A 25,486-nucleotide genomic window follows, 5' to 3' on the forward strand; every position below is an offset into this window, starting at 1 on the left:
GTAAAATTGCATTTTCATTGATGGTCAAGATATGCATAAACGAGCAAAATTTTCCTCAAGCACATTTCACACATTCAGTTACAGTTACTATTATTATTAATATATAATATGTACACTACAGTTTTAAAAAGTTCGGACCCAAGTTAGACCTAGGAAAAAGATGTTTCAGTGTTTCAGACTTTTCAGTATTTTGGCCAATTCACTCCGCAAAAAAAAATTTTCTTATAAAAATGTGTGAAATAATGTTTTAAAAGGTTGACATTCACATGGCAGATGGAAAATTTTTACTGTCTTTCCAGCAGTCTAGCCCCAAAAAGGCTAGGGTTGGTCTGGAAACTGGAAACACAACAATTTCCTTAGCCTAATCAAATACTTGATACTACTATTCTACAAACAGTATCTGAGAGAAACTTTGGACATGTGAATGATTGAATCCACTTTGGCATACTTTCTCAATACAGTGAACGTACTGTATTTGCTTTGCAAATGTTCTAGTTTTGTATTACGATATGTTTCATATGTACAGTTTTCTTGAACTACTCAATCCTTGGTCTTATATACGGTTACCATCCCCAAGCCTTCAAATACACCACATATACACCAGCACGTCGGCAGAACGTACTGCACCTGCGCAAAACCCATAATGTATTGTACATAGCACTGTGGCAGAACATCTCCTATCAGGTTGTATTCATGCATATAAGGTTAACATCCTGTCTGTAGTTTCCAAGTGTTTTGTCTGAAAAGATATCATCTGCAACAGGCAAATTCTGATGCAATGTTGACCAAAATCCATCGAAAACTGTAAAAAATCAGGGTTTCGCGCAGGTGAAGTACGTTCTGCCGACGTGATATATACACCACGCAACCTCACTGTCTCACAGATGCACACATCGCACAGATAACAGGACACAAGCCAGCTTAAAACAGCCTCTACCAGACTATGGGTTTCTGAAAAATAGGAGAAATTGGCCAAATAGACTGATGAAATACTTCCAGTTAGGTAGTCCGTATTAGCCTCTACCAGGCTTCAGAAGCGGCTAGAAAGAATAGAAAATGGCCAAAATATACTCAATAAATAGTACCAGTTAGGTAGCCTCTACCAGGCTTCGGGAGGCGACTGGAAAGAGTAGAAATTGGCCAAATAGACAGATACCAGTAACATGCCAGGGGAGTTGGTCCGCTAAAGAAGCATTTGCCACCACCCCTGACATGTTATCTCTCCATTTGACCAATTTCTTCCATTACAAAAAGGGAACTCACTATGAATTTTGGTCAATCTTGTCTAAATATAAAATCTATTTAGTAAATTTTTACTATTTTTCTGCACCTAATTGTAGTCTGGAAGAGATACGCAAATACAGCGCTTTTCTACTACTCTCCAAGCAGAGGTTTGGGTTTGGGCTTCTTTGGCGTGTTTTTAAGCTTTTCTATCAGGCTTTTTTGCACTGTTTTATATGCGAACCTGTTGGCTTAAAAAATCTAAAAAAACATGCCAAAAATAAGACAAAACCCAAACCTCTGCTTGGAGAGTACTTTTCTACAATGTTCAACTGTCCCTAAGTTCGTATAGTGACATGTTTTGAGCTCGGACTCCGCGGACTTTTCGCTAGCGACGACCGCGTTGGGCTTCGCTGTTCCTGTACAGGAGACCCGGCGTATGGAACTATGGCGTCAGGGTCGGTCTGACGTTCTGTTTCTGTCGTTTTTGGCGTCGTTTCTGTTTCCCCGCCGATTGCCCCTTCCTCTTCGCTCCTTAAGTCTTCTCTCTCTCCTTCCCTGGTTGTTCCTTGTTCCTCGTCTTGTCTTAGTTTGTCGTCTTCGTCCTTTAAAAGAAGGAGGAGGGGGGAAGATGGATACAAGGGGAGGAAGCAATCAGCAATAATTATCAATACATGTACAGTCCAACAATTATATTATTCTATCTATTTTTGGAAGTACTACTACATGTGTAATTTTAGAAAAGTTGGGGCATTACGTCTTCCATGGTTTACAAAAGAGAAGTCAACCCCTTCAGACATAGTTTTAGACATAGCAATAATTTTAGACAATTAGAAATCATTATGTACATACAAGTTATTTTATACTACTTGCCATCATTATTGTATCATTTATAGTATGTATGTATGGTTAATGTGAGTGCTTTGTCTTTTTATTTTCTAATTGTATGAAACTGTGACCGCCATTTTGTGGCTTTTGTATTTGCTACGTGTAGTTTTTAATACAAGTATGCAATATAGTGCCTGCTATATACTTGGGATTTGGAACAATCAATAAACAGTTCTTTCAGAACAGAAGTCTGGATATTTTAAAAATGTATGATATTATGATTGAGCTAGCCATTTCAATGTTGATATACAACAATCAAATCTAATTGAAGATTGGTTTATACTTTTCCAAACGTGGTTGTGTGCTTTACCAACCTAATGAAGCTATAATTTTCGGAAGTACATTTGTACTACACGTGTAAGTATAGTTTTTGTAGAATAATAATAATAATTATGAGAATGTGAGAATGAATCACCTTCAGCCAAACCTTTGAAGACAATGGAAGAGAAAACACATGTCAAGAAGTTGTGACGAAACACTTGTAGAATACAGAAGGAAGGAACTTGTGGGAGAAACAAGTCTTCAAGTTCAAGTAAAAGTGCAAGGATTGAGAGAAGAAAGTGCTTTTACATAGTAGAATGTGCCTGTGAAATGCAATCAACACAGAACGTTCGGAAACTCAAATTTGGTCAAATGTTTTTGTGGGGTCGTGTGGTGTAGCAGCAGAGTGCTTGACTCGGAACCAAGAGGTTCCAGGTTTGAATCCTGCCATGCCACCGATCTTGTGCCCTTGGGAAAGGCACTTTATATAACTTTCCTCACTCAATTGAAAATGAGTGTTGTCAAGTCATGAAATGTTGGAATATAAAAAAGATGTTTTTGTTGTCTTCATCTTGTAAAGTGATACAAAAAGATGTGATCGATGGTTAAATTTAAGTTTCCGAAGTTTCTGTGTTGAGAGCAGTGAAGAAGTCTTGTACAGAAACTGTCCAGGTGAGAAGAATTTGTAAACATCTTTAAGTTAGATCATACATACTTGGTCCTCAAGTAACACTCCTTCCTTCTTGTACCTCATTCTTAAAGAAACAACCTTGTAAAACAAGCAAAAAAACAAAGGTCATGCAACCAAACATAATAAAACACTTCTACAAAACAATCCTGGGTTTAAACAACACCTTCAAGTCTAGTGCGAATTCTCACACAGTATCAGTACTTGTTAAAAACGTCTTTTAATAAGAAACTTTTCCAACAAACCAGTCAGTCTGCAGCTGCTTTCTTTAGGGTGAAAATTTCTTCGACATTTTGCAAAATGATGATTTGAGCCAGTGACATCCTTGTTAGAGCGCGGTTCTGAATAGTCCATTGTGCATACAGAACTGTGCCTGGGTGCAAATATATGTTCTTGGATACACTAAGACCATCCAGAACTGTGCCTAAGGCCTAGGAAAAAAATGTTGTGTTTCCTGTTTCCCAACCAACCCTAGAAAACTAACCGCAAGAGACATGAATTTTTCAACCTGATCGACCTTTTCTAGCCCTATGATCTGACCTGAGTGATGAAATGTTTTCCAACATTGACATTGAAAATGTACAAATGTAAGTGTCCTCATGCATGATTTACTTTGTTTAAAAATGCACTTGAGATGTCAAAGTGTATAAGAAAGAACAAAACAAAAAAAAGATAATCCTACATATATCAATTTTTTGGGACTGAAAACACAGGAAACACAACATTTTTTTCTTCGCCTAAGTATGGTTCTGGATACAACAAAGGCTGCAGAACTGATTTAGGTTTGCTGGAAACAGAAATCTTGTGTCTGACAGTCATCTCCAAAACCCCCGTAGCATGAACCTCACCGAGAGTCTGTAGAAAAGCCTTCCTTAGGAACTTTTCTTGCCAGACTGGAAACAACAGAAAAGCAAAACTCGTATGTGGACCGTCGTCTGCACGTTACGTACATCACACAGAAAATCTCTCACTACGATACCAACGTTTGCATGCGGAAAGGAAAAGGAAACAATGCGCTGCAGCAGCTGATGTCAACATGGGGACAGAGATTTGCTTTTTCTTTGATTTTTCTTTTAATGCCCACAATCATGATAATGATTGTTCTGGCATACTGATTTTCACCTGAGTGAAGTGAGGAAAGTCATGTTAAGTGCTTTCCGAAGGGCAGAAGGTTGGTGACTTGGCAGGATTTGAACCCAGGACTTCTTGGTTCTGAGCCAAATTCTCTGCCATTATGCCACACAACCCCATCAAGGTAAAAGCTCTATGCTATTTCTGAACCTCATGATTTTGAATTCTAAACCATGTCTAGCAGATTTCAGATCCTCTTGCATGTACAATGTATCCCCTTTCAGAGGTACATTGTACATGTACATGCATGTGCATGTACTACACAAAATTCCTTTTGAAAAGAAAGAAAGAAAGATTCTATTAAAGTCCCCATATAGACATCAACTGCATCAATTGCCAACCACTGGTTGCTTTAGATTTGGAAAATAAGAATTCAGAAATATTAGAAATTTTGCAATTTGCAACAAAAAAAGATGACAGAAATGAGAACACACATCTTTTTTTGAAAAGATTGTTCTTTTGGATAGCAAATGTTAAAAACTTTGTTGTACATCATAAGAATCTGTTTCAAGCTGGAATGTTTGGGAGAACCACACCTTGAGCACGACTACACTTATCGAAAAGAGTAGGGCTTCTTATGGTGTGAGTGGTTCAAACCTTACACTAGATTGTCTCAGGGTTGACATCTTGAAAAGGTGATAGTCCCCTGTTATATCAATCCTACCACAAATGTGGTAAATCTTCATAAAAAAATTTAAGCTCATGCTTCTTGAAAAAGATTTTCCAAAAGTAAAGAGACCAGTGTTTCAACAACATCAACACTAAACCAACGGCTACGAGCCAGCTAGGAGCTTCGGGCGAGCGTTCAGGAGGAGAAATCGAGAGCGTGAGCGTGTTTAATCACCGTGGTTCCCCGCCAGAACTGTTTGATCTCCCCGCGTCGGCAGGCCACAAACGTTGCGGTGAGGAGCGTGCAGGGAACCAGGTACAGGAGAGCCGGCTGGGCGTTCTTCATGAACACCAGGGCAAAGAAGGTGATGATCATCCCGACACCGTATGCTGGGGGGAAACAGGAAAAAACAAACACTATCATGAAAGTTCATCTGAGTTGGTACAAGTCATTACGAAATACAGACTAAGCTTTCTTTGCCAACACACAGGCTGTACTTTCTTCATGAACACCAGAGCAAAGAAGGTGATGATCATTCCAACACCGTACGCTGGGGGGAACAACAAGAAACAAAAAAACACACACTTTGATTCAGTATGAAAGTTCACCAATGTGTTAGTACATTTGTCATTATGTAATAAAGACTAAACTTTCTCTTCCAACACTGGAAAGAATTGGGAAATTTTCGGCTGAGTTCTTGAACCTTGTTCACAGAATGGACCCATCTACTCTAAGAATGTGACGTCAGAGACATGTGACTGTAGTAGCAGGAATGTAGCTTGCAGACTTACCTACTAGTGTGGACAGGTAGTAGATGCCCCAGCTTCCAATCTTGGAGTCAAAAAACTTGCAGAATGCAATAAGAAGACCTGTGGCAAAAAATGGAAAAACCAACAGTTGTAATTACCACAGTACATGATGGCTACAGTAGGATTCAAACCCACTCCAAGGTCCTGGCCCAGGACCTTGGTCCTACATACAGACGTAAAAGGTGTACAAAACCTGGCACCAGAATGTCCCCGAATCCCAGTAGTGAGTAGGGATTGAACATAGCTGAGCTTCAACATAATGATGGCTAGAGCGGGATTCAAACCCAGGACCGTTTGGTCTGTAAGCTAGACACAGGAGGGGTGTACTTTACCTGGTACCAGGATGTCCCCAAAGCCCAGTAGTGAGCAGGGATTGCACATAGCAAAGCTTACTTACTGATGGCTCAAACCCAGGACCTTCACATTCAAAAGCTACATAAATGTACATGTACAGATGAAAAAGGTGTACCTTACCTGGCACCAGGATGTCCCCGAAGCCCAGTAGTGAGTAGGGGTTGCACATGGCTGAGCCGGAATGTCTGAGACTGGGAACCTTCAGGACCATCGGGATCTGGGGTACAGGGCAGAGGGTAGAGGGGAAGGGTCAATCACATACACATTACAGATAAAAACTCCGGACCCAATAAACATTGAGACTAGGTATTGGAGACTAGGAAACCCATGCATAATTGAATAAAAGAATGCAGTCTTGTGTGAATAAGGTCACGGGTCTATATCAGTAACTCTTGCGAATTATTGTTTCGAAAGTGATTGGTCATTAATTATCCTGATGAAGGTGACAGTGGTCGTTTTAAATTTGATCTCTCTGTCCTTGTTGTGTTGGTATAAAGTTCAACATTGTAGTATCATTACTACCATTACACAGATAAACTTTCATGATAATGAAGAATCTAGCATTTCATATTAAAATGTGCTGCATTTGTCAAAACATTTTGAAGGGGTAACATACTTTTGCATAGAAATGAATAACTAAGCTACCTATAGCTATAAGCCTAGTACAACTATAAAGCGAGAACAATAGAGAACCTACCTGTTCAGTAGCATCTGCAGGTCCTGTGGCTACATCAACCATCACACTGGTCTTACTCTGGGCAACAGGAGGACAAATAAACTGTTACTGGCTCATCCATACACATGTATTACAGGCTAGGCTGGGATCACATTTGTTGTATGCTATTATACAATGTACGATTTTGATCCATGGCTAAGCTGTGACAGAATCTACATTTGTTGTAGGTCGTTGTATGAATTTAGTGTAGAATTTTCAAGCAGTAACATATGAGTGTCTATGATATAAACTGTTACTGACTCATAGACACGCATATGTTACAAGTTATTTGTCGTAGTTTGTCATATGAGTTTGATGATGTAGAATTTTGAAGCAGGTTGTGACAGAGCCTACATACCGGTATGTTGTAGGTTGTTGTATGATTTTGGTTCAAAGAATTTTTAAGCTAGCTGTGACAGCGCCAAGTACCAAATGTTTTGAGTAGCAAGGCACCTGAATTTTGTAGGACTATTCCAAGAATGCCCTTAGTTTGTAATTGTACATTGTGAACAAATGTGACCATTTTTAGGAAAGATGCACACCAAATCTTACTGTAACTTCACATAAGAAAACATTCATCTAAAGTAAAGTCAGGATTGTACTTTCATTATAACTCAACTTACAGTAAACTAGTTTGAAAACATTGTACTGTGAATTAAACTGCATACTTAGATAAACACATGCACTTATATACTATCCTGTATTGAAACAAAATATCAAGACAGGATTTGTTTAATAAATATACAATTTTAGCAACATTTTGTTTCAATTACCTAAAGCCACACCAATCTATTTGCTTCGTTCTCAGAAATTTTGAAATTGAAGTGAAGATTTAGCAAGAGGACAAGATAAGAACAGAGGGCTGGGACAGAGGATAAAACTTTAGATTGAACACAAAAAGTTCTCTCACCTAGAGCTTTCAACCAGTCACTCTGGTCTTCCTCAGTAGACTGACCCAGTGAGGCTTGTCATGTGGCTTTTTTGAAGTGTGACGTCTACCAGATACCTTTGACCCAGTGTTGACATCACACTTCAAAGAAGCCATGTGACAAGCCTCACTGGGTCAGTCTACTGAGGAAGACCAGAGTGACTGGTCGAAAGCTCTAAGTAAGAGAACTTTTTGTGTTGGATCTAAAGTTTTAACTTTAAACAAATTAGATTGGTGTGGCCTAATTATAACGAGCTAATTAAAAAAACACAGAGCAAACAATCCTTGATGCACCCTCCTATCTATGACACAGTACAAATTTTTGTCAGAGACAAACTTACTTTTCAGCACACAGTCAAAAACATGGTCTCAAAAGCAACAAAACGATTTTGTCAACAACAAATTCACAAAAAATCCATCCATAAAGTAAAATTGAAGGAAAGAACACAATAAAAGATTGATAGATGGACAAACAGGCCTCTCTCCAGCTTTCAACTTTTGTCTGAGTGTCCTCTCAATTTTTTGAAGGGCATACTCCGCAAGAAATTTTGGACGTCTAATTTTTTTAACCCCCTGAAATGCTGCATTTTGAGGGGCAGTTTTTAATGGTTTCTTGATTTTTTTGTGTTTTGGAACTTTTCAACATGTGACTGTGAGGTTGTAAATTACAGTACAATTCAGTCTTAACAAGTCTGCAAAGTGGCATCTCCAATGAAGATTTCAAAGACAGATGTCGTAAAAACTTTGCATTTGGGAATGCAAATATCGCAGCGACACCTGTGCTGCAGTGAACCAGTCAGAATTGCCCTGAGGAAGGTGACAGACGGTCACTGAAACGTCGGCTGAATAAAACACTTGGTTGTGAAGAAAGAGTCTCTTTATTAAGTCAAAGAAAGAATCTGTATCTGTATAGCCGGTATAACCGCCCCGCGGCGTAACACACCAGCTTCTGTATCTGTATAGCCAGTATAACTGCCCTTCGGCGTGACACACCAGCTTTGCAGGCACGCCGCGCGGCGGCAGCTGGCTACATTACACCGATCGACTTGTCTGAATGTCCGAACACTTACTGGAGAGAGCCCTGGTGTGGTTTAAGGGATAGAAACAGGAATTTGGAGGCCTCACCTTGGTGAAAAGGGGGATAATGAAGACAAAGAACACATCACACACAAGGAGGGAGCAGCAAAAGATCGTACAAGCCTGTGTGACACACAACAAACCAAGAGGGAAAAAAGTAAAATAACGGGCAAGTCCACTGGCACCACGGGGAGGGCAGGGGGGCAAGGAGGGGAGGTTCTTTTGGTGTTAATCTGTCCTGTTTGTTACGTTTATCGAAGGAAAACATATTGTTTTTGCTCAGTTTCTTCCTCTTCTTCTTCTCCAAACCAATAAGGTCAATGACCTGATCCAGACTGTCTGTTACCATGGTAACTGGTGTTGGGTTACATCATGTAACAATTTTACAACAGAAGGGATTTAGACTCCTGAAGCAATATACATTTATTATTAAAAGAAAACGTCCTCCCTTCCCTCCTAGCCTGGAGTCCAGCCTTGTTAGATTTGGCTGGGTAGCGGATCTTAGGGAGCAGACCAAAGCTAACAAGGCTAACCCCCTTCGATCCTCCCAGCTGTGATGCCAGCAGACCTGCCCACATGAGCGCTGAGTTGACTCACCTTGGTAATAAGTGGAGTTATGAAGACGAAGAAGATATCATACACAAACAACGCTGACAACAAGATCGTGCAAACCTGTAGGAAAAAACTCACCGTCATGCATCAGGTTTGGAAATATTACATGACAACAGTTATATGATAGTCAGGGTTCTAGCTAGCTAGTGCGAAGTAGCATAGGGGCCGCCTACGCTATAATTTTGACCCTCTACGCTAAATTTTCCCCCTACGCTAATTTTCAATACAGCATAGGGGCATTGTGACTGTATTTCTTTGTTCGAAATGCCAGATCAAATGTGAAAAATTACCAATGAAGGATACATTGTACATACCTTAGAAATAACATTTTTCCCTTTGGGTATCCCTCAAATGGCCTCTCTTTTAGCTCAAATTTTTAAAAGCTCCACACTAGCTAGAACCCTGATAGTCGAAGCATATCCAGAAACATGCCTGGGGACAAATCTAAGGTGTTGGATACACAGAGACTATCCAGAACAGTGCCTGATCCTAACCCTAACCCATTGAGACATACATTATAGAAATAGATAGGCAACTGTGGAAGAATGTGGTGGTACAATTAAAGCTAAAGCCTTGTGGTGATATATTCAGTTTGCAGTGATCATGAAACAAGTCTGCAATACATAATCTTTGTTATGTTACTGGCAATTTTCTTTGCTAGTACAGGTTTGACTGTACATGTACAAAAAAATGTATATCACTGGTCACTGTTTATCACTATAACAGGTTTGACTGTAGCTTCCCTTACAAATGTTACATTACAGTGTAATGTGTATTATGATCAGATACATTGCGCTGTCAATAACTTACCATGAAGCTAGGCAGGCGTATTGTTTTCAGCATGTAGATACTGAATGCTATGCCCAGGCCGTCTTGGAGGATCCAGGCCCAACTGTAAAATACAAGAAAAATATACTTAAAACTACAATTTCTTTCTGTAGAGTTACTTGTAATGTAACTATATTAAAATATATATAATATATTATGTAATGTAACTATGTAAAAATAAAGGATAATGGATATTGTATTTTTAGGCACATTTTGCCAGAGTGCAAATGTCTAAGATATCTTGTCTACATTTGTTGGGGAAGTCAAAAAGAAGAAAAGTGTTTTGATAATTTTTTCTAAGAAAGACATGCTACGAAACTACACCATATTTTGTTCTTTAATGCTACAATCAGTACAAAACAAACAGGGTTTTGGAAACGGTCAGACGTTTCAGGTAGCATCCACTATCTTTCGTCAGTGACACTGGAGAGTTGTCAGAAAAGCAGGTTTATAAGTACGAACTATTGATTGAGGTAGTGAATGCTACCTGAAACGTCTGACCATTTCCAAGATCATATCCAGTTGCTTGAGTAACGGTTTTTAACCTGTCATGTCTTCAAGAGTCAAGACATTGGGAAACATCTTAGATTTGTAAAAATCTTAGATTCGTACCGTTCTTTTCTGAAGATAAACCAGATGAGAGAAACTGTCACGCAGCACGCTGCAAGGATGATGCACTTTACTAGGGGGCGCTTCTTCAGCAACGGCAGCTTGTTCTCTGGAATTCTGAAAAAAAAACAAGTTGTTCAAACCTTACGGTCTGGTCTAAGGGTTGACATCCACAAAAGGTGATAGTCACCTCTTATGTCAATCCTTCCACAATGCGAAGTAAATCTACATAAATTAAACTAAGAGTTCATACCTGCAGTTAGCTGGTAGCCACAGCACAATGGGCAGTAGACAGACGTACAGACCCTTCGCTGATGCCAGGCAGAATATGACAATGATCACGTACACTGTGGGACACAGAAGGACAGGTTCTATATCATCTGTTTATGTACTTACATTCATAAACCTTATTCAGCTACCTGAAATGTCTGACAATTTTAAAATGTGTCCAGTTGCTTGAGTTACTCTTTTCTTGTTTAAGGTTTACCTTTTGTTTCAACACAAAGAATGGACTTTCGACCAGTCACTCTGGTCTTCCTCAGTAGATTGACCCAGTGTCACGTAGCTTCTCTAATGTGTGACGTCAACACTGGGTCAGTCTATTGAAGAAACCAGAGTGGTTGAAAGCTCTAGGCGAGAACAATCACTTGTGTTGGAACAGAAGTTTTAACTTAGTTTTGAACAGTTGAACGTTCCTGATAAAAACTGTTTGATGGAAAACTATAGTATGGAAGCTTGTGCATTTGCAGAAAATGTTTGCAAATTGCTGAACAAAATTTTGACCCATCTGCAATTATTGAAGAACATTGACAAAAGTATTTCTACAACTGACCTAAGTAGTTGTAGAAGAAGTAGAGCAGCAGCAACAGTGCACAGATCATGGTGTTGGGTTACATTATGTAGCAAGTGGCAGGACAGAGCTGGAGGGGCTGGTCACCATATATATGACTGTCACAGTTTTCAAAATCTATTTAGTTGCTTGAGTAACTGTTTTCTTGTGTACCTACCTGGATGTCACTCACCCACCAAACATTGTTTTTGCACTGTTTTTTCCTTCTTCTTCTTTTCCAACAAAATTTAGTCAATGACCTGGACCAGATGTCTGTCACCATGGTAACTGACGTACCCACCTAAGTAGTTGTAGAAGAAGTAGAGCAGCAGCAGCAGTGCACAGATCATGAACACAAAGATGGCGATGAACTTGGGCGAGATCTCCACCGTCTGAGGTTCCTCCTCCTCTTCAGGCGGTACCTCCTCTTCCTCCTCCTCCTCCCCTTCTCTCTCCCCATCCTCCGCTGTGTACTGTCGACGCTTCTTCAGCTTCTTCCTAGGAGACAATAAACAAAATATGGCTCTTGGTGGCAAATGTGCTGATGTTGGCGCATTGGAGCATCAAATCTGTAGTATATTTTTGGCACACATTTAGACAGATTAGCCGAAAAGGCTTGGTGGGCGTCACTCCACTGTACAGGTGGGGAAGTCGTGTAAAGTGCTTTTCCCAAGGGCACAACGTCAGGCCACGGTATCGAACCCAGGACCTTTTGGTGCTGAGTCCAATGCTTTAACGGTTGCGCCACCACCACTGACAATGGTCAGAATAAACAGAGCAGTAGTTTGCTAGGCTAGACCATCTTATTTTTTTGTATTTGCACCTATTTCCTTATTTGGCTCAGCTGAAAATGAATTGCAGTTTTTAAAGCAAGAAATAAAAGAGATGATAAGGCCTAGGGCAAAAAGTGTTGTGTTTCCTGTTTCAGTCCTAGGGATTATCTTTTTTACACTTTGGCAATCTCTAGTGAATGTTGGAAAACTGATTGTACAATGTTTAATCACTCAGGTGTCAGATCACGGAGCTAGAAAAGGACAATCAGCTCAAAAAACTTTTTGTCCTTTGCAGGGGTCCCCCCCACCCAAAAAAAAGAATAGGGTCAGCAATCTTTCTAGGTTGGTCAGGAAACAGGAAACACAGCTACATTTTTTTCTCAGGCCTAAGAAATGAAGCAGACTTACTTCCCCCCGACAGTGCCTGCCCAGTAGCCCCCCACTCCCACAGTGAAGACTGCCATGAGCCAGATCACGATCAGGTTATACTCCATCAGGGGATCAGGTGGGGAGTACATGGAGACTTCCAGGTCTGCTCCTAGTGACTGGGAAACAACAACAACTTATTTAAGTTATTATTATCAGTTGTGCAACATAGTTTTAAAAAATACTACAGGGCTCGAAATTCATTTTTGGGAATAGGTGCACTGATGCACCCAACCAAAAACATTGGGTGCACAAAAAATATTTTGGTTGCACCATATAAAACAAATTGTAATTACAGATCTTACTGGTAGCTAATTTTAAAATCTAAACAAGTGCTACAACATCAGGGCCCATCACCCTTCACTCAACCGATATGGGGACCGGCATCGTCTACCAGATACATTGTACCTTTGACCCAGTGTTGACGTCACACTTCAAAGAAGCCACGTGACAAGCTTACTGGGTCAGTCTACTGAGGAAGACCAGAGTGACTGGTCAAAAGCTCTAGCTGAGAGAACCTCTTTGTGTTAGATCCAAAGTTTTAACTTTAAACAAGTCTAGACGTTTGTCTGTACCTTCATGTGTAGAAAGTCTTCGTGAGACAGCAGAGCAACAGGGATGTGGATCTCCTTATAATCACTACTGTTTCCTCCTGGGTCAACCTGGAAACACAGACAAACATACATACAAACACCTGTCACAAAATGTGGTTCCTACAGTGTTGTAACTTACTGGAGTGATTCAACTGATTCAACTGATTAGAAAATAAAACTTGGGAATAAAACCAAAGACCACCTGATCCCTACCAGGACCTTTTCTGATGTAACAAGTATCTCACCCTTGCATAATACAATGTATTGAGGAAAAGTAGTGGATGCTACTTCAAACATCTGACAGTTTTCAAAATCTATCCAGTTGCCTGAGTAACAGTTTTCTTGTGTATCTCATTACCTGGATGTCTAACCTTAATCAACATTGTATAAATGTAATGAATCAGAATTGTACTAAAACACACGGGAATTGAGCCAGCGACCTGCAGATCCTTACCAGTTTGTACTAACTTAAAAGGAAATGCAGTGGATGCTCCTTGAAACATCTGACAGTTTTCAAAATCTATCCAGTTGTTTGTGTAACAGTTTTCTTGTGTATTTCATTATCTGGATGCCTAACCCTCATCAACACTACTGCACTAAACGCGATCCACAGAGCTACCCTGAAGTGACCCTCTGTTCCCTACCAAGACATTTTCTGATCTAACCAATGTCTTATACAGTGTACTTGCATCATAATGTATGGAGGAAAACTAGTAGAATCTGATGCTCCTTGAAATGTCTGACAGTTTTCAAAATCTACCCAGTTGTTTGAGTAACTGTTTTCTTTTGTATCTAATTACCTGGAAGTCCTAACCTTAATCAACAATTTGTAAAGAATTAGATGTATCTAAACCAGGATAGTGAGTGTGAGTGAAAACACATGGGAATAGAACCAATGACCTGCAGCTCCTTACCAGTTTGTCCTGTGATATGACGATGATTGCGTCTGCTCCGTACTTCTGTGCTGTCCTGGCTTTCTGGAAGAACGTGCAGTTTCCTCTCATGATGGCAACAACATGGTTTGGTACCCGGGCAGGGGACTTGTAGTCCTCACAGCCGTACAGGGGGGTCATGTCCAGTAAGGGGTCTGGCACCTGAGGCAGAAAAATGTTAGACTGAGACATGTGTACTTATAACAGGATTTGAACCCAAGACTTCACAGCCGTACAGGGGGGTCATGTCTAGCAATGGGTCTGGCACCTGGAACAGAAAAATGTTAGAAATTGAAATAGACATTGAGACTTTTAGTTGTCACAGCCTACACTTGAACTTACATAACATCAACCCACAGGATAGAGGCAAGTGGCGTGCTGCCATTAAGTCTCAGTAATATTGCTGTGCAAGCATGTCTAATCCTCGGAAGTCGGGGAACAACAGACGATAAACCGGACAGTGAGTGAGTGAGTGAGTGAGTGAGTGAGTGAGTGAGTGAGTGAGTGAGTGAGTGAGTGAGTGAGAGAGTGAGTGAGAGAGTGAGTTAGTGAGTGAGTGTGTGTGTGAGCGAGTCAGTGAGTGAGTGAGTGAGCCATATGGAGGAGTCATGTCTAGTAAGGGGTCTGGGGCCTGGAACAGAAAAATGTTAGAAATCCTTACATGGGAATCAATGTCAAGAACTTAAATGTCAAGATTATGTGGTATACATGTACTATAAAAATTTAATGTTTTCACATGCTTAAACATACGAAAATATCTACGTGCACCAGTGCACCCACAGAAAAAAATTGGGTGCACAGCTCCAATTTTGTGCACACTAAGGTGCACATGCACCCATATATTCTGAGCCCCGGTGAAGTAAGAAAACGGTAGAACTTGAAGTTTGGTTCCCTACTTGCTAAAATTCTACTATTTTTGAACCACCATTGTTAGACTGGGAGAAAATGATAATGTCTAAAACCACTGATATGTGATACTCACTGCTTCATCTGGATCTGTAGGCAGGCGTTCCCACTGTGGGTCGTACCTCAGGCAGTAGTACTGGTATGTAGACAGGTCTCTGGGCTGGGCCTTCAGGATTCCATACTCTGATGTAACCTGGAGAGAATATAATTATAAATATAAGGTCTTAAAATTCTTTTTACTGTGTGGATCATACATGTACATTGTACTGAGACATAAAAGTATCTCTAACAGTAGTACTGGTAAGTGGACAGGTCTCTGGGCTGGGCCTTCAGGATTCCATAGTCTGATGTAACCTGGATAGGGAATATAACGTTAATTATATAATTATAAGGTCTTTACTGTGGATCATACATATGTACATGTACTGAGACATACATGTGTCTCAGACAGTAGTACTCAGGTAAGTAGACAGGTCTCTGGGCTGGGCCTTCAGGATTCCATAGTCTGCTATAACCTGGAGGAGAATGTAATAATAAGGTCTTTGTTTTTACTGTGGATCATTATACACTTATACTGTGATATATATGTACATTGTACATTGTACAGGTATCTCAAAAGGTAGTACTAATACAGTGTATGTAGACAGGTCCCTGGTTTGGGCCTTCAGGATAGTCTCCTGTAGCCTGGAGGGATTATATAATAAGATCAATAGGTATACCTTTTCCCTCTATAGTTTAATACAAATGCATATCCACATGAACTGAACAGCCTACTAGTATATACATAAGTTGGTTGATTGTTGGTTTACTCGGCAATCATGTATACTACGTATAATTTAGTATAAATGTGAACATACATATATTTAGATATTTATCCATGTAGATTGTCTATCCATGGCTGCTAAAACTGTAGTGATATAAACATCAATGTATCTTTGCGAACGTTCTGAGTATACTTTTAAGTTGTTCATTTTCATTTGACTTTTTATGGTTGACGTTTTAACATAGCCTAGGCCTGATATATCCCTGGGGGCTAAAACTACAGTGATACAAACACATCCATGGAAATAGCCAGTCTGTATGGATCAGGACCAGGACAGGGTGCAGCAAGCCTCCCTGTCAGTCATGAGGATATTTGAGACATGCAGGCACTATGTGAGGAGGGGGGGTTACTCAGAGTTAACTGACCCCCACGGCTTTTCTTACAGACCAATCTCACTGCCACACCCACGTATCTGTCAAAATCTAGACATACGTAATAAAGAAAATAAAAATGGAATGCATGTACAACTCAGGTACAACTCTAGCTAGCTTATTATTTGGTGGCAATATCTTCATGTAGAACTAAAATTTTGGTCTATATTATTATTGATTATTATTATAATGAAGTCTTTGAAATGAATTTGCCTTGTATATTTTTACTAGTAACAAGTCAACAAGTCCCAAATTCTAGATAGACTGAACTTATATCCCAGTATCCAGTCTACACTGTTTTCTAAAGATATCTATAGCCTGAGTTACTTATGGCACATTGTTAATACAGCAAAAGAATTCTCCAGCACAATTAGCCATTATATCATTCGAAAACAAGAAAGAAACAGTAGTTCTTTGAAAGATTGTTGTACATTATATCACAAAGTGACAGCATAACTGTGTATTCAGCCTATTCCTGACACAATACGTGAGCCTAACATAGTACATCTGATATCTGGCTTCACTCCAGAAGAAACAAACGTGTCATACACACAGGAAGGCCTGTCATCTAATACAAAATCTCATCTTTCTTTATCAAGACAAAATGGATGATGACATACACTAGATATAGTGTGTAACATTATATATGATGATTTCAACAATGAATTAAAGATATAGGAAAAGTATTCATTCAACTTTGTATGACAAAAATTTAAAGAGTATGTCAGACATTTCTCTGTAAATACAAGGACTAGCGTAGACTGGATACAACTGACACTGTACTGGATCTCGAATTACTTGGCAAAAACATCAACCAAAATCTAACATCTGTCCATGCCAAGATTTCCTAAATTCCCTTGAACTTTCACCTTTAACCTTACCAGCCAGGTCAGTTGGGTTCAAGTAGGTCCCTGATGTTCTATATATACCCGACTGTCCTATATTTCTACTGTTGGAGGGCAGACTGCCAGATATAGGAAATTTGTAAGCTGTCTGCTGGGGACAATTATGAAATATCACCCACCCACCCATGCTGAGAATTGAACAACCTTGCCAAAGTCATGAGACATTAGTCAGTGATGCTGCCAAGGTTAAGACAAGTGTGAGGATAGTTCCTTGACCTTGAGCCAAGCCAGCTTTATGTATTTTGTGCCTTCCAACACAGCGACTGCCAGATTCATAAACTAACTTAAAAGCTCTCTCATGAAATTATTTTGAACTTGATCAATAATTGAAGCATAACTTGACAGAAATTAATCATTAAATAAAAATCCAAGAACAGTTTACTTGTAGAAGTAGTGCAGAAGCAGAATAAAAATAAAACTTATATCCTATGCTACGTTAGACATATGTATACTAATAAACATACTTAGATCATGTTCACACATTGATTGCCAACTTGTCACAAGGATAGGCCATGGTTAACGTTACGGAAATAACTTTATGACTTCTATCGTCAGCATACAGTAGGTTAGTCAATAACAAATTTTAAGGACATTGTATAAACAAAGCTGTACATGTGTATGTCACCCTAAGAAAATTCGTTGAAATAAATCATTAAAAAAAGAACTTATACAAATAGCGTTATTTGATGAACACAGCACCAATCACAGTCAAAGGCTACAAGAAAATAAGGTGTGGCCCTTTGGATGTTGTTTTCACATGCATTGTTATATGTATTGTTACAAGATTAACAACAACTACAGTAGACTAGTCATCAAAGACAATTCTCATTATCATGGTCAAAGTTGGAGAATACAATGTGCTATAAACTATATATTATCATAAAACAATTAGACAGTGTTCACATCAATGAAATCTATTGTGTTGGTGTTCTTCTGTTTGTCAATGGAAAAAAAAGGATGCATACATCATGAAACATCGTGATATATTTGGGGCTGGAGCAACAAGCACTCTCGCATCAGACTTGGCGTCTCAAAATTTCGTCATCCGTAATACTAATTTTGTTTGGCCCCACCTAGTTTTGGTTGGCCTTTAAATAATTTTGTTACCTCGCCTGGGGGCCCTTCATAACATATTACGTAATTCCATTTTACGAACAACTAGTTTAAGTATCTACGCAAAAATACGTGAAACTAAACTGTTGCTAGAGGATATAGCATAACGTTACTACATTAATTCATAATTTTCAGCAAAAGCCGACTATACTGTATACATGTATGACTACACCAGACATGAAAATATATCGGCACAGACGACTGATTTTCTGAGCTAAACTGTGAGCGAACGGCAGGGATTCAAAAAGGCAGTTGTGCTGGGGATCGTTCCTCGGAGTTAGCAGAGCAATATGACAGAAAAAGCGCGGGAAAATAGATAAATACCAAGCCATACCGTTCCGACAAGCTGGCAGACGATTAGCGAAAAAATGACTCCCACCACCGCCATCTTGGAACAGTACACTTTGCGAATTCTGTAGGGGTGAAATTGGTGAAAATAAATATTCATCGTTTGGGACATATTTGCAATTCTAATAGTTTTATTCGTATTTCATGTATATTGATTTCAAAGCAAAAAGTGAACGTAAAGTTTTATTCGTGTCCCTCAAAAGTATTAAAAAATTGTCAAAGAAAATACACCCTCTCAACAAGTGTAACTTTCCTTTTTACTGTATCCACTTTGTTATGTCCTTCCATGATTTTAGGACGTTTTTTCAGTGTTTATTATTCTAAATCACCCAAATTTGTGTTACGTCTGCAAATCTTTATAATTTTAGTGAGATTTGGCGGAAAGTTGATGTGATTTTGTAGAAAAAAGTTTTAGTCTCGCAGTTTCACGCGCCACCACAAAGTCTCGCACTTCACGAGACTTCATTCCAAAATGGCAGCCCAAAACCAGCAGCGCGTAAGTTTGATCTCCGTTTTCGTCTTATTTCTCGCTTCTGCGTTTATTCCTGGCAGTGGCATTCATTCCCGACTTTATACGGAACATATATAAAGAAACTATCTTTGTACTGGCCTCTTAGAATGTTATTGAAGCTTGAAAACTGTTGTACTAGCGCGGGACACTGCATGCAGAAAACGTGGGAATAAAGAGGGGAGGGGGGCTACTGCTAAACGTACGCAGTCTTTGGCTCAGAACCAAGAGGTTCCTGGTTCGAATCCTGCCGAGTCATCGACCTTGTGCCCTTGGGAAAGGCACACCACTTTCCTCACTTTACCCAGGTGAATATGAGTATGCCAGAATGAATGTGGGTACCAAAACCAGTGATGCTGATTTTTTGTTGTTGTTTTTTTTTCTCTAGGGAGGCAACAAAGGCCAGGGAGACCAGGAGAGGAAGAAGAAGGAGACGATTCTGGACCTGTCCAAGTACCTGGACAAACCCATCAGGGTCAAGTTTCATGGAGGGAGGGAAGGTGTGTCGCTGTTACCACCATCTATGTAGACCCTCTGGAAGTAATGCCATTCTATCTGTATATGTATAGGCGGTATTAGCCGCGGCGACTGTTGCAGGGCTTCTCTTGCTTGCAGTCTTTTACAGTAGCCCTAACAACAGTCGCGGAGCGGTGCATTGGGCCAAATGAACAAACATGCGTTTTACCGTGCCGGAACACTTTGAGACCGAAGTTTGCACGTCCCTAGATTCCTAACAGCCTCACCTAACGTGCCGGGGTGTTTTGCGCGTCAACCGGCCCCTGCGCGACTCGTACCGCCACTATTTGCGATCGCTCCCCACGTAAAACATAACAGTTGGCCGCCATTTTTGATTGGAATCAGCCGCCGGCAAATTTGCCGCTATTTTTCTGATAAGCTATTTCTATGGATCAGAAAAGTAGCGGCACATTTACAAGTAGCTGATTCAACGCGCGGCTGACCAAGATGGCGGCCACTCGGCTTATGAATACGTGGGGAGCGATCGCAAATAGTGGCGGTACGAGTCGCGCAGGGGCCGGTTGACGCGCAAAACACCCCGGCACGTTAGGTGAGGCTGTTAGGAATCTAGGGACGTGCAAACTTCGGTCTCAAAGTGTTCCGGCACGGTAAAACGCATGTTTGTTCATTTGGCCCAATGCACCGCTCCGCGACTGTTGTTAGGGCTAATGTAAAAGACTGCAAGCAAGAGAAGCCCTGCAACAGTCGCCGCGGCTAAGGCGGTATAACCACCCTTCGGCGCAACACTCTAGCTTCACAGGCAATATCACACTGAACCACCTGTTACACCTAACCCTTGAACTCTACTGTACTTGGTGACAGTGAGTTCCACTCTATGATGGTTCTAGGAAAAAATGAGTTTTTGAACACCTCAATCCTTGATTGATAACTCTGGTACTTATAGCATGACTCCATAATAATTTATGATAATATAGGACACAGTCAGCCATTGCTTGTCAGTGATTTTAAAAAGGGAGAAGCTATATGTGTTTTCAAAGGAGAGAGAGCCTTCAACAAGTAGCTCCCAATCTTAGCTGCCGAGTTTGTAACCTGAAAGTTTTTGTTGTTTGTTTAGCGAGTGGAGTTTTGAAGGGGTACGACCCACTACTGAACCTGGTGTTGGACAACACAACAGAGTACCAGAGAGGTAAGGATTGTTTAAACAATAATAGAATCTAAAGTTACGAAACGTAAACCTATGTAGCATGCATTTCTTTGGGTGGAATACACATTTATGTATGGCACAATAGCTGATACATGACTGCCCTTGCATGTAAGTTTTGCAGCTGGTTATATATTACATTAAACGACCTGGCACATATTAGCCTGGGTGTCAGCCTTTTTAGCTTTCGTCCGCCCCCCACGATCCCCTACTAGCCAAAAATTATGGGGAGCAGACAAAACCTGAAAAGGCTGACACACAAGCTAGGCACATGTAACTTTGTAGGTATAATACATAGTAGCCATGGTGCATAGTTTAGGTACATTGTACTAGTACAAATGAGAAAATTTCCAGCCACATTTAAAGCCTGGGGAGGCTAAGGAAAACCACAATATTAACCAATAGCATCATGCTTCACCTCATTCCATGATGACTGCTTCACCTCCCCTTCTTACCCCAGACCCAGACGACCCCTTTAAGCTAACAGAAGACCAGCGACAGTTGGGACTGGTCGTGTGTCGCGGGACGTCAGTGGTGCTCATCTGTCCTCAGGACGGCATGGAGGCCATACCTAACCCTTTTGTACAACAGGAGGGATAGAACTTGTTGTTTTCTACTTTGTGAAAGTCTTTTATGTATTGTATACTTGTATACTTGCAAGTCAGATATTTTGAAAGAGTCCCTTATACATTGTACTATTTGATATAGTAATGTGGGGGTAAAATTAGGAGCAGTTTTTCTTTCATTATTGTTTTCTTCATTGTGAAAGTCTTTTCAGCATTGTATATTTGTATACTCACAAGCCAGGTATTTAGAAAAAGAGAACCCTGTAGTTGCGATGAGATAAATTTAGCAGCATTTTTGTTTCAGCATTGTGAAAGTCTTTTCTGTATACTTGTATACTTGCAAGACTGATATTTTGCAAAAAAAAGAGTCCCATATAGTTTACTATATGATATAGGCATGTGGAGGTTAAGTTTTTGTTACATTATTGTTTTCCTCCTTGTAAAAATCTTTTCTGTAATGTGTAATATCAAGCCTGATATTCTATAACAGAGGCGCAATGGCATTAAATAGCCCTATGGATTAAAACTAGCATTAGTTTTGGTATATGTAGTATGTATACTTATAGTTATTAAGGCTAAAAAAAAAGAAGAGTAGAAGTAGCAACATTTTTATGTCAATTTCTTTTGTTTTATCCAAAATTCTTGACTCAGTAGTATGGTTCATAGAGCTGAATTTTGTTGAACATTACCAGTATGACCACAGTATGTTATGTTTTAGTTGTTATTTTACAGTCTACTGTATGGTTTAGCCCATACAAGTTTCCTAACACGGAAACTGTGTAAACAGAAGTCTTATTTTAGCAGCAGTTAGCACAAGACTGACACATACAGAGTCTGAAGTGGTCATTGTTTCACACTTGTTTCAGGCTTGTTTCAACATGAAGAAACAAACCCAACTTGTCAAGTGGACAAGTTTGAAATAAATTGTATCTTGGCTAGTCAAAGTGAATTGTTTACCCCTCACTCTACAGTCTAATAACTGCAGTCATTTATTGGCATGCCAAAGAGAGTGAAAGTTACTGTCAAATATCCTCCTGCTGTAAGCTATCGTGGCCAAATTCCCCTAGGATGTTATCAGTCTATTTGGTCACTTTCTACCTTCCCAGCTGCTTCCCAAAGCCTGGTAGAGGCTATTATAACTCTCATAAAGTACATGATATACTAGTAACTATAAGGGTACATGCGTGAGTTGATACTAGTACATCCTGAGCCCTACTAGGGTTTAGGTTGGCGTTAGGAAGGGCATCCAGTTGTAAAAATCTTGCTTCAAGAAAAAAAAAAGACTTGCATTTGACGCAAGCACGTCTAACCCCCGTTTCGGGGAAAAATGATGTTAAAATTGGATTTTGAAAAAAGTGTGAAAGGAGCTGAGAGGCAAACCTTACATACAACCCAACTCTCTTTTGTCCCTTTTTACCAAAGTACATAATCAGTACCATGGTAATGTTTTAAACAGCTGATACACACCAGCCTAAATATATCAGGGATCCATCTACAGTTGATATTTTACAGTTTACACTGCCCCCTGTCCTGTGTCTGAGTACAGCATTTAAGTGGTTTGTGTTGCAAACCCGAGAGTTTTTGTACACTTCCTCATTACATCCAACTTCATTTATTCTGATCAACATGTCAGAGAAATACATCAAGACCAAATGTCGGTGAAGGTTAGACATCTAGCCTTCATAGCACGCCAACAACTGGGGGTCTTCAGGGTCTTTGGGAGCTTTTATGTGCTATTTTCTGATTGCATATGGACAACATAGCCGGCCTGGTTGAACTGGGCTAATCAGAAAACAGCCGCGAAGACCACCAAACCCCCAGTTCTATAAGCCTGCTACGGAGGCTAATACATCCAGGTATTAAGATACGCCAAAGTTACTCAATTACCAAGCAACTGGATATGATTTTGGAAACGGTCAGATGTTTCAGGTAGCATCCACTACCTTTCGTCAGTGACACATCAACTTGAAGATAAAAATCTAACACTTCTTAGCCAGGAAAGAGTTCCAGTATGTTGTTGAGGAAGGTGGGCTAGCGTAAAATCGTGTTTGATTCTTTCCTTCACGCAAGCTAGTCAGTAGTCCTCAATGAGGGCATGCAAGGGGGGTTCCGACAACGCTCTGCGCTGAATTCGGAAACCTCTCGATTACGCTTTACGATACTATGTGGCTACAACGCATTACGTAGAATTAAAACGCCGATTACGCTCTACGGAAAAGGGCTTGCGAGCCCCCATAATTAGTCTGGCTTGTGTTCAGTATTATATTTCTACGGGAAATACGGATAGTAGAATTCGGCAACAAAGAGGGAAAAATTGGCAAAGGGAGTCCGGCCGCGGGGAGGTAGTTTCTTTCCCTCCGAATATATAGCCTATATAGTGCATACGAAAAATGGCGAGTTCAGTTTTCTCAGTAGTCAGCATAGGCCATGGCTAAAAGTGGTTGCAGTGACGTCAGAGTTCTCTGGAAAGTCGGTCCCGCCCAGCGACCCACACATGAAACCTGATACTCTAATCCCCCAGAAGATGAGTGTTTTGGCGCGAAAGAAGTGCCGCCCTTCTGTTTACCGCCGTTGCCATGGTGACGGTGTCAGCCCCAGGTCAACGTCCGTGTCCGCGCAGATGGATTTGTGTAAGTTTGCGCCGCTGTTTTTACTGGTGTTTGGGCCGCTTTGCCAACGGTGGGACTTGTTAACCGCGGAATTGTGAAATTTATGGGGGAAAACTTTAAAAAAAGATTTTATAGCGGAATAGCTATGCACAGAGACACACCAACTATGCTCGTTCACATCAAGTTTCTCTTATCTAAGTCAAACTTGAGAATGCAAGCTTCTCAAATCGTTGTATTCTTGGACGTAAGAACCACAAAAAAGGGGAAACATTGCTGACACCCCTATTATAACATGGGTCTGTGGTATTTTCCACAGTAAAGACAAACCACCAAAACCAGAGCAGAGTTATCTAATATTCGACCGACATTACATATTCTTCTTCGCTCCTGTGAGTCTGTTTGCACGTAAAAAGGGACGTGTAGAACATTTTCCCGAGCAAGCTACGACAAGACCAGGACTTGAAGCTGTTCCTTGGCTGTTAGAGAGAACGTCTTGACCTTGTAGTTCCTTGAGACTGAGTCCCAAGACGACAGCGATGGGCGATGAGAAGAGTGAAGACGAAAGTGTCCGCCGTCTAGCGGAGTCGGAAAAGGAGCTGCCGTCTACGACAGAAGCGTTGGAAGACCGTTTCCGTGTGTGGGAAGAAGAGAAGAAAACATCACCCAGAGAAGATTCCAGAGCGGCGACAGAACGTCAAGAAGCCGAGAACGGCCGAAGTGTCCCCGACGACAGCCGAGCAGGGTCTGGAGACATTCGGCAGGAGTCGGAAGCCGGTCGGCCCGACAAGATGACGCTCCAGCCGGAGGAGAGAGCCTCGTCAAGCCTCTCGGACGACGTCTTCGACCCCCGGCGGCGGTCAAGTTCGACCGGCCCGGTCATCTTCACGACGCCGCCGAGCCAGGACGACTTGCGGGAGGAACCGCCGGAGGTTTTCTACGACCCCGGGCGGGAGAGGGGCGACAGCATCCCGACTAACGAGGCCGGCGCCTCGCTGTCCACCCTCGCCGAGAACACGGAGGACCAGAGCGGGACGGCGAACTCTCCGGGCGGGAACGGACAGAACAAGAAGGACGGCGGCGCGACCGGAACGGGAGGACTGGACTTGAACTCTGCTGCAGAACCGAAGACAGATAAAGACAAGAAGAGAAAGTCTCGACTGTGCGTCTTGCTGTGATTAATACGAACATTCTACGCTAAAATGGAACTGGGCGGGCGGGTATCGCTCCAGCTCATGAGTAAAGAGATACTAGGTAACTCCCGACGGAATGAGCACCAGGCTACTACAGTGGACAACACCGAGCAAGTATTTCTATTAATCTCCGAGCAGATCATACGATGGCAAGGCAGTATCCATTCATTGACCAGAGGAGTTCC

The 25,486-nt window shown here is 40.9% G+C and overlaps 3 protein-coding genes across 3 annotated transcripts; 2 read left to right on the plus strand and 1 right to left on the minus strand.

Moving 5' to 3' along the window:
• Positions 1 to 1,501: 1,501 nt before the first annotated feature.
• LOC109468924 (signal peptide peptidase-like 2B) lies at positions 1,502 to 18,795 on the minus strand. Its single transcript, XM_019767305.1, has 17 exons — positions 18,737 to 18,795; positions 15,267 to 15,383; positions 14,267 to 14,446; positions 13,335 to 13,421; positions 12,742 to 12,878; positions 11,862 to 12,058; positions 10,985 to 11,078; positions 10,735 to 10,848; positions 10,105 to 10,186; positions 9,280 to 9,354; positions 8,731 to 8,805; positions 6,660 to 6,716; positions 6,083 to 6,179; positions 5,591 to 5,668; positions 5,034 to 5,188; positions 3,086 to 3,139; positions 1,502 to 1,826 (listed from the first exon to the last, which is right to left on the minus strand). Exons 1-17 carry the CDS (start codon positions 18,788 to 18,790, stop codon positions 1,560 to 1,562), a joined length of 1,920 nt encoding a protein of 639 aa, XP_019622864.1. The 5' UTR covers positions 18,791 to 18,795; the 3' UTR covers positions 1,502 to 1,559.
• Positions 18,796 to 19,149: 354 nt separating this feature from the next.
• On the plus strand, positions 19,150 to 21,690 carry LOC109468902 (U6 snRNA-associated Sm-like protein LSm7). Its single transcript, XM_019767281.1, has 4 exons — positions 19,150 to 19,246; positions 19,647 to 19,758; positions 20,850 to 20,921; positions 21,397 to 21,690. The coding sequence occupies exons 1-4, from the start codon at positions 19,223 to 19,225 to the stop codon at positions 21,534 to 21,536; spliced, it is 348 nt and encodes a 115-aa protein (XP_019622840.1). The 5' UTR covers positions 19,150 to 19,222; the 3' UTR covers positions 21,537 to 21,690.
• Positions 21,691 to 24,647: 2,957 nt separating this feature from the next.
• LOC109468881 lies at positions 24,648 to 25,286 on the plus strand. The gene has a single exon (XM_019767258.1). It carries the CDS (start codon positions 24,648 to 24,650, stop codon positions 25,284 to 25,286), a length of 639 nt encoding a protein of 212 aa, XP_019622817.1.
• The last annotated feature ends 200 nt before the right edge of the window (positions 25,287 to 25,486 follow it).

Source organism: Branchiostoma belcheri, unplaced genomic scaffold (genome assembly GCF_001625305.1).
Source record: "Branchiostoma belcheri isolate BF01 breed outbred unplaced genomic scaffold, Haploidv18h27 scaffold2, whole genome shotgun sequence".
Lineage (NCBI taxonomy): Eukaryota > Metazoa > Chordata > Leptocardii > Amphioxiformes > Branchiostomatidae > Branchiostoma > Branchiostoma belcheri.

What these genes read in the sequence shown, in the direction of transcription:
- LOC109468924 (XM_019767305.1), bottom strand. Translation starts at nt 18,790, where the DNA reads ATGGCGGTGGTGGGAGTCATTTTTTCGCTAATCGTCTGCCAGCTTGTC. An exon ending in AAGACTTTCTACACATGAAG is followed by an intron (nt 12,879 to 13,334) that starts GTACAGACAAAC and finishes GTTGTTTCCCAG; the next exon opens with TCACTAGGAGCAGACCTGGA. An exon ending in GAGTGTTACTTGAGGACCAA is followed by an intron (nt 1,827 to 3,085) that starts GTATGTATGATC and finishes CTTCTTTTAAAG; the next exon opens with GACGAAGACGACAAACTAAG.
- LOC109468902 (XM_019767281.1), top strand. Translation starts at nt 19,223, where the DNA reads ATGGCAGCCCAAAACCAGCAGCGC. An exon ending in CAGCCCAAAACCAGCAGCGC is followed by an intron (nt 19,247 to 19,646) that starts GTAAGTTTGATC and finishes TTTTTTCTCTAG; the next exon opens with GGAGGCAACAAAGGCCAGGG. An exon ending in CACAACAGAGTACCAGAGAG is followed by an intron (nt 20,922 to 21,396) that starts GTAAGGATTGTT and finishes TTCTTACCCCAG; the next exon opens with ACCCAGACGACCCCTTTAAG.
- LOC109468881 (XM_019767258.1), top strand. Translation starts at nt 24,648, where the DNA reads ATGGGCGATGAGAAGAGTGAAGACGAAAGTGTCCGCCGTCTAGCGGAG.